The 13,726-nt window shown below is 39.8% G+C and overlaps 2 protein-coding genes across 2 annotated transcripts in view; one reads left to right on the top strand and one right to left on the bottom strand.

Annotated features, from left to right (window-relative positions):
* The window catches only part of Olah (oleoyl-ACP hydrolase), a 129,310-nt gene that overhangs the window by 90,358 nt on the left and 25,226 nt on the right, over positions 1–13,726 (top strand). The window lies entirely within an intron of this gene.
* On the bottom strand, positions 4,843–6,758 carry LOC123455109 (protein GOLM2-like). The gene has a single exon (XM_045135283.1). It carries the CDS (start codon positions 6,756–6,758, stop codon positions 5,331–5,333), a length of 1,428 nt encoding a protein of 475 aa, XP_044991218.1. The 3' UTR covers positions 4,843–5,330.

Below are 13,726 nucleotides of genomic sequence, written 5' to 3'. Positions count from 1 at the left end.
CAGCTCGCCAACAAGGAGCTAGCAGCCGTGTTAGGCCCAGCATAGTATCTCAACGGCTTGCAACCCAGGCTGCGGTATCTTCAGCAATAGGGTCTTACCTTTTATATTTGGTGGATAGTCATGGCCTGCATTGTTTGGAGGGGCTCCATGGCATCCCTGACCAATATCTCATTGTGGAGGTAATCCAGTTCTAGCATTGAGCTTTACCAGATAGAGCCCATGGCTTTAGGGTAAAGCTTTCTCCACGTATTCAAACTTCTTGTGTCCAAACTGCCCCCTCTCCCTCTCTCTGTCATTCAGCGAGGTAGCTTTGAATTGGCTAGCCAAGAGGAAGGTTTCTATGGTCTGCTTTATGCCATCATTAGTTACATGTATCTGCCCCTCCCTCCCTTAGCCCAGTCCTCCCCACAGCCTCCCAACCCCTGTACTCTGCCTCCATAGCCTGTCAAGTTCAACCACAGGCTTTTAAATCCAGGCATGGATTCCCTATGGGTGAACCTCAGAGCCAGTCAAAAAGCAGTTAATTACCCACAAAAAGTAAGTCACTGGGCTGGAGAGATGGTTTAGCGGTTAAGCGCTTGCCTGTGAAGCCTAAGGACCCCAGTTCGAGGCTCGGTTCCCCAGGTCCCACGTTAGCCAGATGCACAAGGGGGCGCACGCGTCTGGAGTTCGTTTGCAGAGGCTGGAAGCCCTGGCGCGCCCATTCTCTCTCTCCCTCTATCTGTCTTTCTCTCTGTGTCTGTCGCACTCAAATAAATAAATAAATAAATAAAAATTAAAAAAAAAAAAAAAAGTAAGTCACTACTGTACCAGTAGGTACATCTTGCTTGGCTGGTCAGGTGTGTAGCAAGCAAGGTGGAGCCACCATTGGGTAAGACTGGTGGTGACGTGTCTCCCCCAGTAGCCTGAACAGCACTTTCCCACGTCATGATGGCATGCCGGCAGGGCGGCTGCCAGCTCAGGTCCACTTTGACTAGTCAGTGTCCTGCTTGTGGTGTCTTCAGCAGCAGGGTTTGATCATCTAGTCCTGGTGGGCAACCAAGGGCATTGGAAATAACTTGCATTATCTTGGGGACCTTGCAGGCCTCTCTGACCAATAACTCACTAGGAGATATCCCACCTCTGGTGCTGGGATTTTTCTGCAACAGCCTATGACTTCAGAGAGCGACATTGTCTACCTCCACAGGGAGCTTTTTTTTTTCTTCTGGTTTTTGGAGGTAGGGTCTCACTCAGGCTGACCTGGAATTCCCTATGTACTCTCAGGGTGGCCTCGAACTCTTAGCGATCCTCCTACCTCTGCCTCCCAAGTGCTGGGATTAAAGGCATGTGCCACCACGCCTGGCCACAGGGAGCTTTTGCCCATTTATACTCTCTCTCTCTTTCTCATCTTAATGTATTTTAAAATTAGTTAACAAAGAAGTGGGTTACTCTATGGCATTTTTCATGTCTTCAGTTTTGGCTACCCTTCCCTTTGCTCCGTTCTCTTCCCCTGACCCCACTTTAGGCTTCCCACCTCCAGTATTTTTCCCCTCTAGCTACATGTCTGCTATATCTGCCCCTGAAGCTCTCCCCCAACCCATCATGGCCCTTTCCAGTTTCCTGGCCTCTACTGTCTCTTATATCAACTAATATATAAATCTAAAAATTTGAACTTAGGATTTGCATAGGAGCCTGGGTTATCTCACTTAGTATAAAATTTCTTGACCTCAACATTTTCCTACAAATTTTATTTGTCTTTACAGCTGAATAAAACTCCATTGTGTAGATGCACCCTTCTTCATTATGCAGTCATCAGTTGATGGGCGTCTGGGATGACTCCACCTCCTAGCTATTGTGAATAGAGCAGCAACACACATGGCTGAGCAAGTATCTCATCGTGAAGTGCAGAGTCTTTAGGATATATGCCCAAGAATGGTATAGCTGAGGCACATGGCAGACCTATTTTGAGCTTTTTGAGAAACTTCCACACTGCTTTCCATAATGGCTGCAACACCAGTACTGAGTGAGGGCTCCTTTTTCCCCAAGCACCTGCCAGCATTTGTTATCATTTGATTTGTTTTGTTTTTTTTTTTTTTTGACTGGGGTGAGATTTAATATGCATTTTCCTGATGGCTAAAGATGTTGAATGTTTTTATATGTTTATTATCATTTATATTTCTTCTTTTGAGAACTCTGTTCAGTTCCATAGCCTAATTTTTCATTGAGTTGATTTTTTAATTCTTTAGTCTTTTCAGTTATTTGTACATGCTAGATCTAAAACATTTACCAGTTGGCAAAGATTTATTTTCATTGTGTAGGCTCTCTCTTGACTTAATGATGGTCTCTTTTAACTTTTTTTGGTTCATTTTTATCTATTTATTTGAGAGTGACACACAGAGAGAAAAAGAGGCAGACAGAGAGGAAAAGAGAGAATGGGCACACCAGGGCTTCCAGCCACTGCAAACTCTAGACGTGTGCACCCCTTTGTGCATCTGGCTAATGTGGGTCCTGGGGAATTGAGCCTTGAACCAGTGTCCTTGGGCTTCACAAGCAAGCACTTAACTGCTAAGCCATCTCTCCAGCCTGATGATGGCCTCTTTTTTTTTTTTTTTCAAGTTTAACTTTAATTTATTAGAACCCAGTAAGTGATGATTTTAAAAGCAGAGTTCCCATCAAATTAACACTTAATTCAGGGCAAAAGTACATTTTAAAAAAAACCTAAATTTTAAGGCAGAAGTAAAACATTATAAAAAACAGCATGTTTAACACAGACTGTATAATGTCAGAATTTTAAGAGATTCACATATTTTTAGCACTAAAATGTTAATACAGTCAGAAATATTATCAATTGGTCCAAGATTTCTCAGTTTATAAAATGTCTAAATTGCTGATTGAAGTTCTTGCTGTGTAAGAATAACTTCCACATGACTAAGTGATCATATGATGACAAAGGAACGAAGGCATGTAACTTCATGGTTTTCGTCTGTAAAGGCTGTTACATCAGACGTGACATAGTACTACTATTTTAGATTATCTCCCCATGCTAATGTCCAAAGTACGTATGTTCTCTTTTTTAATATATTTTATTTATTTATTTGAGAGAAACGGGGGGAAGGGAATGGGTGTGCCAGGGCTTCCATCCACTGCAAACAAACTCCAGACACATGCACCACTTTGTGCATCTGGCTTACGTGGGTCCTGGGTTATGAAACCTGGGTCCTTTGGCTTTGCAGGCCAAATCACTAAGCCATCTCTCCAGCCCAGGACGTGTGTTCTCTTCAACTGTTTTGCTTTGTTGTTTGAATTTTTTTGCCCAAGGAAGAGTTTCACTCTAGCCCAGTCTGACCTGGTGAGCACCTCTACCTCCTAAGTGCTAGGATTAAAGATGTGTGCCATCATACTTGGTTTTGGTTTTAGTTGTGTTGTTAGTGGTAGTGGTATATTTGTTTGTTTGTTTGTTTGTTTTTCGAGGTATGGTTTCAGTCTAGCCCCTGCTAACCTGGAATTCATTATGTAGTCTCAGGCACCCTCAAAAATCATAATGATCCTCCCACCTCTGCTTCCCAATGGCTGGGATTAAAGCATGCACCAGCACCAAACCTGGCTGTTTTTAGTTTTTTGAGTTTCAAGTAGCCCAGACTTACCAGGAACTGGCTATGTAGTCAAGACTGGCCTTGAACTCCTGTTCCTCCTGCCTGTACTTCCTGAGTGCTAGAATTATAACCATGTGTCACTATGTTACATTATTTTATCTCCATTTAAAATTTCTGAATCATATATATTATTATAGACATGATTCTACTGACAATAAAGTATGAATTGTTTGATACAGTAGTAAAACTAACTTCCATAAATTATTTCACCTTATCCTGGTCATTAAATAATTTTGTACTGAAGTCTAAGAAAATAGCAGCCTATTTCTTCTATAAACTTGAATTTTTGTGTATTGTATAGGTGGAGTCGTCTTTGCCTAGTTGGTATGTCGGTAGGTATTTATGTGTATATATATGTATGTGCAATGTTGAGAATCAAAACTAGGCCTTACACATCCTCAGCAAGAACTCTATCAATGAACTATATCCCCATTCCTATATTTCATGTTTATATTCAAATAACAGTAGTCCTTCTGACATGTAGGAGTAAAAACTTTGAATATCCCCTAATATCAAAACTTTTCACTTTTAGGGAGCAAGATTTAAAAGTACTTGAAATCAGAAAGTAAGGATTAGTTTATATATCCTAATGAATTATGTCAAAAAAGACAAAATACATTGAAAATATTTCTATAAGTCTAGCAACTGTAAGGTTGATGGGTTCTTACCTAATGCATTAATTACAAAGATTTCATTTTTATTACAAATCTTTAAGCCATTTTAATAAAACAGCTGTAGACTGCACTGTACTAATTTATCTGCACATGAATTAAAAATGTTAAAATTCCTTATTTAGTAGTTCTGGAAAAGTCTAACCAAATAAAATCATTAAAACTACCAGAAAAAGCTTTGAAATATTTCAGATTCATTTCAAATTAGATTTAGTCCCTTTCAGGATTTGTCACTTAAATGAACTCTGAAAATAAAAAGAATTTTAGCCAGCACTGGCAATAGCTGAACAGTACTGTTATTACTTGAAAAGCTAAAATTTGAAAATACAATGCCAATCATGCATCCCACAACTTCAAGAACTAAGTAAGGCGCAACATAAATATTGTTATGTCTGTGAAAATTTTCTTAACTTTCATCAGGCATCAGATGAAAGTGAATCTACCAAAATGCATCATTATGTTTTTTAAAAAAAAAAAAAAAGGAGCAGGGAAGGTAACTGTACATGTTGCCCAGTGTTCCAGTGTTTGGCATCCAGTTTCCCCTCTTTTCTGTCACTATTCTAATATGACTCCTTGAAGAGCATTAAATGAGGGTAGACAGAACATCTGTTGGGCTAACAAGAATATATTAGTGGATAACAATTTTTCAGCTGAATAACTTCTCACCATGGTTATGCTATGTGCAACTTATAATCTGTACAACCACTCTATCCTGCCTTTCTATCTGTGGGGAAAAAATGGGCTTAATAAAATGTGGCATATACATTAGTTTGCTTTAAATGCAAAGATTAATTGTTTTTGGTTCCACTGTGTCATAACCAAAAACATTTCTGCTTTGACAATACAGCATGAAAAAGTTCCCTTATGTGCATAGGTACACTTCTTCAATAAAGTTTTTCCTTAAATCTATCACAATGTATCTTTACAACTGATACAACTGATCTTTACAACAAAAGTTAAAGTTGACAAAGTAGAAATTATTCCATTTTTACAGCACTTTTGGTTTTCTGAAGTTTTACTTTAGGCGTTAAAGGACATCATTGAAACGTTTTCCATAGTCTGCAGGATCAATCTGAAGGTCTCGTTCTTCCTCTTGGACGTCTTCCTCTCCACCATCACCATCTTCTTCCTCAGCCTGCTTGTCTGCCTCATACTCACCTACGTTACCATCATCCCCATTATAATCCGCCAGTTTAGAGCCATGTTGCAGATCAACAGGGGATTCATTCTCATCAAAGAATCGGCTTTGCTTCAATTTGTGGAAATCACTGACTCTGTCCTTGGTGGGCTGCTTCAGTACATCTGTTTGAATTTTGGGTTCTCTCACCAAGTTTGAATCTGGAATTAAGTGCTGAAGAGGATTGGAAGGGTTCTGTTTGGACATATCAGGATTTCCATTGTGGTTTACATGTGAACCTGGAGCCATATTTGCTGAAATAGATTGTCCAGTTGGGAGATGGGAGATTGCTTGATGACTTTCATGTGGAGAACCTAAAACAGGGGGCTTCTTTAAAGCAGCGGGAAAATCGTCAGCTTTTGCTAGGTCATTCTCTTCTATTCCAGGCATGCCTGCATCACCAATTCGTTTGATTTGTTCTTTCCCATGTGGAATATGATTACTTGAGGGTTCCTCATTTGCAGCATTCTCAGCTATGTTTGGAATATTGTTAGGTATTACATGATCATTTATACCCAGTTCTTTTCCATCATTTGATTGAACCTTGGGGACCTCCTGCTTTTGTTCCTGTAAAAATTGGTCTGCTAACTTTTTAATATTTTCCTCATGTTGTGCTCTTAACTCCTTGATCTGTTGTCCACACTGAAAACTTTCATATTCTAACCTCTTCACAAGATAAGTATTATTCTTCCTATAGTCTTGAAGCTGATCTTCTTGTCGAAGAAACTCCTGGCGAAGCTCAGCCAGTTGTTCCTTTAAATGATGTATATCTGCCATCTGATAAGCTACGTTGTTCCGTAGTTTAACCTTGTCACCCTCACATCTTTTCCCCAGGCCTTCTCTGGCCTGCAGCCGGCGGCTGAGGCGGCCGTAGTCGGCCTCCTTCTGGTCGATCTGCTTCTTATGTGTGTCCACCATGAGCAAGAGGTCGGAATTGCGCTTCCCCAGGCGTCCGCGGGCCACCTCGGTGCGCTGGACCTGGCCCTGCAGCTCGGCCACCTCCTCCTGAAGCAGAACGTGACGGGAGGAGATGCTCCAGCAGTTGAACGCGAGGTTGACGATCACCACCAGCAGCCCCGAAACCCACCATGGGGTCAAAGCCGGCTGTCCCGCGGGGCCTCGCCTCGCCTCGCCTCGGACACCTGCGGGCAGATGCTCAGGCCTCCCTCGGCGGGTGCGCGGACCCCGCGGCCCGCGGGAGGAGGAGCTGATGGCCTCTTTTAATGTACAATGGCTTTGAAGTTTCATGAGGTCCCATTTGTTAATTGTTTGCCTCATGTCTTGGACAGCTAGGACTCTATTCCGAAGGTGCTTCCCAAGAGCTGGAGAGATGGCTTAGTCCTTAAAGCTCTTGTCTATAATGCCCAAGAACCCAGGTTTAATTTCCCAGTATCCATGTAAGCCAGATGTACACCGTGGCACATGCATGTGGAGTTTGTTTACAGTAGCTGGAGGCCCTAGTGCACCCATTCTCTCTTTCTTTCTCCCTTCCTCTCTCAAATAAGTAAATAAATATTTAAGAAAAATTCCTCCTCTACACTAGTATCATGAAGTGTTCTTTCACTTTTTTTCTGTAGTCATTTCAGGTTTTCAGTTGAGATCTTCAATCCACTTGGAGTTGAGTTTTGTGCATTGTGAGAGATAAGGGTCTAAATTCATTCTTCTCCATGTAGATATTCAGTTTTTCCAGCATCTTTGAAAATGCTATCTTTTCTGCAATATGTATTTTGAGTCGCTGTCAAAAATCAGATGGGGGCTGAAGAGATGGCTTAGTGGTTAAGGTACTTGCCTGCAAAGCCAAAGAACACAGGTTCAATTCCCCATGACCCACATAAAGCCAGATGCACAAGGTGGCACATGTGTCTGGAGTTAGTTTGCAGTGTCTAAAGGCCCTAGGGCACCCATTCTCTCTCTCTCTCTCTCTCTCTCTCTCAATTAAAAATAAAATATTCACAATTATTTTTTAAACCAGATGGCTGTAGTACTGGATGCTCTACTCTATTCCATTAATCTACACATCTTTTGTCCCAGTTCCATGCTGTTTTTATTACTATTGCTCTGTAGTATAATTTTAAATCAGATATGGTGATACCACCAGAAGTATTTTTCTTCTTCTGGGGATAGTTTGGCTATCCAAGGGTATGTGTATATATATATATATATACATATACATATATATGTATATGTATATATATATATACATATATATATATATATATATATATATATATATATATATATATATATATATATATATATATAGACCCTCCCTCTCTCATTAGTCTCTCTTTTAATTTGATGTCATCATCTTTTTCTCCTATTATGAGGGTCTTGTGTGGGTATTGCTAGGCACTGTGAGGCCTTGGATGTCAAGGCCAAATTCTGTCTGGACAGTTGTATGTAGGGAGTGCTACCCTTCCTTTGGCTCTTACAGTCTTTCTGTCACCACTTCCATAATGGACCCTGAGCCTTGGAGGGTGTGAGATGTTTCAGTGCTGGACACTCCTCCATCCCTTCTTCTTAGTACTATGTTGTCTTTTGGGTCATCTTAGTGGTCATCACCATCTGAAAAGAGAAGCTTCTCTAATCAGCAGGGAGAGTAGCATTAATATATGAGTATGAACATTAAGTGTAGTGCTTGGGCAATTTGGTGAGAGTAATATATGCGTTTATCCAGACAAGAGCAGGCTTTATACCCCTAAGGCTCATGACCTCCTCTGCCATAGGCTGTTTTCAGTACCAGGCACATATTCCCTCCCATAGAGTGGGCCTTCAGTCCAGTTAGAGAGAAGTTGGTTTCCCTCAGAGCAGACATGCCACTATTGCACTCATTCAGTCATTTGGCCTGTCTTGCCAATTTTGAGGTTGCCAGTGTCCATTGATTTCACTGCTGATGACCTCTGTCTCCCATAAGACTGCATACAGTGCAGCTTTTTCTAGCTTTCAGTTGGCTGAGTTATAGGGAGAAGGTTTTCTGCTTAGCACCAACTTGATTTCTCAGTGACTTTGCTTCTTAGGCATGTAAAGTCTTCAGCAATAGGGTCTTACCATCGCTTTCTCATGGGGAACCAAGGGCCTTGGCAAAAGCCTATAATGTTATGAAGGCAACAGGGACCTCCCTGGCCAATGATTCACTGGAAGGTATCCCATTCCAGGAACTGAAATTTTTCTAGTAATAATCTATGGCTTCTGAATTTTGATCGACCCTCCCGGCCCCCACCCTTCTTTTATACAATCTCTTCCCCTGACCACACTTAGACCTTCCCCCTCCCTGTAATCTGTTCTTCTACTTACATATATACAATACCATCCTCTTAAGACCTTCCCTTTCCTCCCCCCCTTATAGCCGTTTTCTAGCTTATTGGACACTGCTACACTATATTTGGTTCCAGATCACACACAAGTCTATACATTTGTAACTAGGATCCACATATGAGAGAGAACATGCAACGTTTGGCTTTCTGGGCCTGGGTTACCTCACATAGTACAATCTTTTCCAGATCCATCCATTTCCCTGCAAATTTTATTTTTCTTTACCACTGAATAGAATTCCATTATGTAGATGTACCACATCTTTATTATCCAATCATCTGTGGATGACATCTAGGCTGGTTCCATTTCCTACCTATTGTGAATAGAGCAGCAATAAACATGGTTGTGCAAGTATCTCTAAGGTAGTGAGAATCCTTAGGACATATGCCTAAGAGTGCTATAGCTGGATCATATGGCAAATCTATTTTTAGATGTCTCAAGAACCTCCACACTGATTTCCACAATGGCTGTACCAGATTACATTCCCACCAACAGTGCAGAAGGGTTCCCCTTTTACTACATCCTCACCAACATTTATTGTCAGTTGTTTTCTTGATGGTAGCCATTCTGACAGGAGAGAGATGGAATCTCAAAGTAGTTTTAATTTGCATTTCCCTGATGGCTAAGGATGTAGAACACTTTTTTTATATGTTTATATGCCATCTGTATTTCTTTTTTTTTTTTTTTTTTTTTTTTTTTTTTGGTTTTTTGAGGTAGGGTCTCACTCTGGTCCAGGCTGACCTGGAATTAACTCTGTCATCTCAGGGTGGCCTTGAACTCATGGCGATCCTCCTACCTCTGCCTCCCGAGTGCTGGGATTAAAGGCGTGCGCCACCACGCCCGGCTGCCATCTGTATTTCTTTCAGTGAGCACTCTCTATTTAGTTCCATAGCCCATTTTTTGATTGGGTTGTTTGATTTCTTATTGTTCTGTTTTTTGAATTCTTTGTATATTCTGTATATTAATCCTCTGACAGATGTGTAAATGACAAAGATTTTCTCCCTTCTGTAGGTTGATTGCCAATATTTTGTTCAGAATGTTTGTATCTATGTTCATGAGAGAGACTGGTCTATAATTTTTTGTTGTTTTTCTGTCTTTGCTTAGTTTTGGTATGGGGGTGATGCTGGCTTCATAGAAGGAGTTCAGTAGAATTCCTTCCTTTTCTATCTTATAGAAAAGTGAAAAGCAGTGGTGTTAGTTCTTCCATGAAGGTCTGGTAAAATTTGCCAGTGAATCCATCTGAGCCTGGGCTTTTTTTAGTTGGGACACTTTTTATAACTGCTTGGATCTCTGTACTTGTTATAGATCTATTTAAATGGTCTATCTCATCTTGATTTAATTTTAGTAGGTCATATAAATCAAGGAAATCATCCATTTCTTTCAGATTTTCAAACTTAGAGGCACATATATTCTTAAAGTATGTACTTATAATTGTCTGAATTGCTTTGGTATCTGTTGTAATGGTGCCTTTTGATCTCTAATTTTATTAATTTTTGTTTCTTTTCTCTTTCTTCTAGTCAAATTTGCTAAGGGTTTGTCAATCTTGTTTATCCTTTCAAAGAACCAACTCTTTGTTTCATTGATTCTTTGGATTTTTTTGTTTTTGGTTTCTATTTCATTAATTTCTGCCCTAATCTTTATGATTTCTTCTCATCTACTGATTTTTGATTTGCCTTGTTCTTTTTCCAAGGCCTTAAGGTGGAGCATTAAATCATTTATTTGTGAACTCTCTAATTTCTTAATATAGGCACTTAGAGCTATAAATTTCCCTCTTAGGACTACCTTCATTGTGTCTCAAAGATTTTGGTATGTTTTATTCTCATCATCTTTTGATTATGTGAATTTATTGATTTTCTTTTTGATTTCTTCAATGACCCATTGATCATTCAATAGTGTAGTGTTTAGTCTCCATGAATTTCTGTATGTTCTGTAGCTTTTCTTGTTGCTGAGTTGCAGTTTAATCCCATTGTGGTCAGATAGAGTACAAGGGATTATTTCAATTTTCCTATATTTGTGGGGATTTGCTTTGTGTCCTAATATATGGTCTATTTTAGAGAATGTTCCATGTGCTACTGAGAAAAGTGTATATTCTGCAGCATTTGGATGGAATGTTCTGTACATATCTGTTAGGTTCGTTTGTTCCATGACATCATTTAATTCAGATGTCTCTCTGTTTATTTTTTTGCTGGGATGACCTGTCAATTGATGAGAGTGGGGTTTTGAAGTCTCCCACTACAATTGCGTTTGATGTTATCTGTGACCATAAGTCTAATAGTGTTTGTTTGATGAAACTGGGAGCCCCATGTTAGGTGCATATATGTTTAGGATTGTAATATCCTCCTGCTGGAGTGTTCCTTTAATCAATATAATATGACCTTCTTTATCTTTCCTCACTAATGCTGGTTTGAAATCTATCCTGTCAGATACTAGGATAGCTACCCTTGCTTGTTTCCTAGGCTCAGTTGCTTGAAACAACGTTTTCCATCCTTTTACCCTAAGGCAGTGTCTATCTTTTATTGAGAGGGGAGTTTCCTGGAGGCAACAAATGGCAGGATCCTGCCTTTTAATCCAGTCTGCAAGCCTGTGCTTTTGGATGGTACATTGAGGCCATTGATATTAAGAGTTATTATTGAAAGGTATGCATTTATTCTCACCATTCTTCTTATTTTGTAGTGTTTCCTGTTTTCCCTTTACTCATTTGTTCTGTTATTTGAGTATAGTTTATTTGTTCCTATTTTTCCTCCTGTGTGTGTTTTGCTTTCTCTTCGGCATTAAGAATTCTTTCAAGTATTTTCTGTAGAGTTGGTTTAGTTGTCATAAATTCCTTTAGCCTGTTTTTTGTTGTAGAGTGTCCTTATTTCTCCATCAATTTCAATAGACAGCTTTGCAGGATAAAGTAATCTTGGTTGATAGTTGTTATCTTTCAGAACTTGGAATACATCATTCCAAGCCCTTCTGGCTTTTAAAGTTTGTGTTGAATAATCTGCAGTTATTCTGATAGGCTTGCCTTTTTAGGTGACTTGTTTCTTCCAAGTGCTTTCAATATATTTTCTTTGGTTTGTGTGTTTAGCAGTTTAATTATAACATGGTGAGGAGAGGTTCCTTCCAGATTTTGTCTGTTTGGTATTCTAAAAGCTTCTTGTATCTGCATTGACATTTCTTTCCCAATTTGAGGAAAAATTTCTTCTATGATTTTGTTGAAAACACCTACTAAGCCTCTAGATTGAAATTCTTCTCCGTCTGTTATACCCTGAATTCTTATGTTTGATCTTTTCATAGTGTCGTTGATATCTTGAAGTTCCCACTCATACCTTGCTATTAGCTTGTCTTTCTCTTTGTTGGACTGTATTTGATCTGCTACCTGGTCTTCTACCTTAAATATTCTGTTCTTTCCTTCATCCATTCTACTGGTGAGACTTTCCACAGAGTTTTTTTTATTTCATTGACTATATTTTTCAGAGTCAGGATTTCAGTCTGGTTTTTCTTCAGTATTTCTGATTCCTTACATATGTCTTGTAACGATCTCTTTATCTTGTTAAGCTGGTTTCCTGTATTCTCTTTCAGAAGTTTGTTTTCTTCTTTAATGCCTTTGTTTTCTTCTTTGATGCCCTTCATTTCTTCTCTGATTTCTTTGAGCACAGATACCATCATTTTCTGAAAATCTTGTCAGGCATTTCATATAAAATAGTCTCATTGGTGATCGTTTCTGTTGGATTTATATTTTTTGGTGGAACTGTATTGTCTGGTTCTTTGAGTTTCTTGTATTATATTGTAGCGATTTTTGCATCTTGAGTAGATTTGATGCTTCTACTTATGTACAGTGTTCCCAGATGTGGCAATCCACCTCTATACACCCTCAGGATATAGGTTCAAGGTGCCAGGTGTAGCTCTTGTACCCCAATCAAGCCACAGAAGCAATCCTAGGTGTTGAGTTTGCTTGCTATGCAAGTATTCTAGTGGAATGGGTGGAATAATTTACTGGCAAATTCAAAACTTCAACTGAGTAACATACACAATTAATAAAAACTAGCACAAAGTATGCAATTGTGGGGATTAAAACAAACAGATAATCATATAAAGCCAAAATTCCTAAGGGTGCGCATTATTCTACACCCTTAATCTTGTGAGCTGGGAGGTAGAAATTTCTGTTCTGAATTGGGTTCCAGGTCAACCTGGATCTGGATCAGATCCTGCCCCCAATAATGACAGAAGCTAAAGACAAAGGCCCTGTATATATGAAAGCACCAAAGGCAACAAAATTCAACCCCCAAATACCAGTTATTTGAGAATGGTAAAGCCAACCAAGAATATATACCCTATATCCTGCCCTGACAAGGAAAGAGAGATTAGCTCCTGCAGGCCTGTGTACCTTGCTGCACTTCTGATCAGCTGTGCTGGCTGCGCTGCCACTGGGGGCTGAATGCTGGAGGTTTGCGGTTCTGATGGTGGGAGACGGGGGAGTTCAGGCTTCTGGAGTTGCTCACACTTTCAGTAGCTCTTTAGTTGATCTCGGCTGTCTTTCCTTCAGATTTCTTAACTTTGCAAGAAGGCTGATGGAGTTGAGAAATCTGTTGCTTGGTCTTTTCTGCTGCTGCCTCCTGACATGCCTGCAATCACCTCAGTGGGACTCTGGCCATTGTCCTCCTTTCTGGTGGATCTTGGTCTCTGTCTTCTCTGCTGTGTCTAAGAATAACCTATACTCCTTCACTTTTCAGAAGAAGAGTGTATGTTGCTGGGGTTTTGCTTAAATCCCTCCCTAGGCTGGTTTAGCATGGCTCCTAAGCCACCATCTTACCTGGAAATCCCCCTGATTTCTTTTTCATTATGTTTGTCATTGGTATATAAGAAGTTACTGATTATGTGTATTAATACTTTCTTTTTTTTTTTTGGCTTTTCAAGGTAGGGTCTAGCTCTAGCCCAAGCTGACCTGGAAT

Source organism: Jaculus jaculus, chromosome 15 (genome assembly GCF_020740685.1).
Source record: "Jaculus jaculus isolate mJacJac1 chromosome 15, mJacJac1.mat.Y.cur, whole genome shotgun sequence".
In the NCBI taxonomy this organism is placed as follows: domain Eukaryota; kingdom Metazoa; phylum Chordata; class Mammalia; order Rodentia; family Dipodidae; genus Jaculus; species Jaculus jaculus.
Note: the sequence above shows the minus strand (reverse complement) of the source record. Positions and strands in the feature narration are given on the sequence as shown.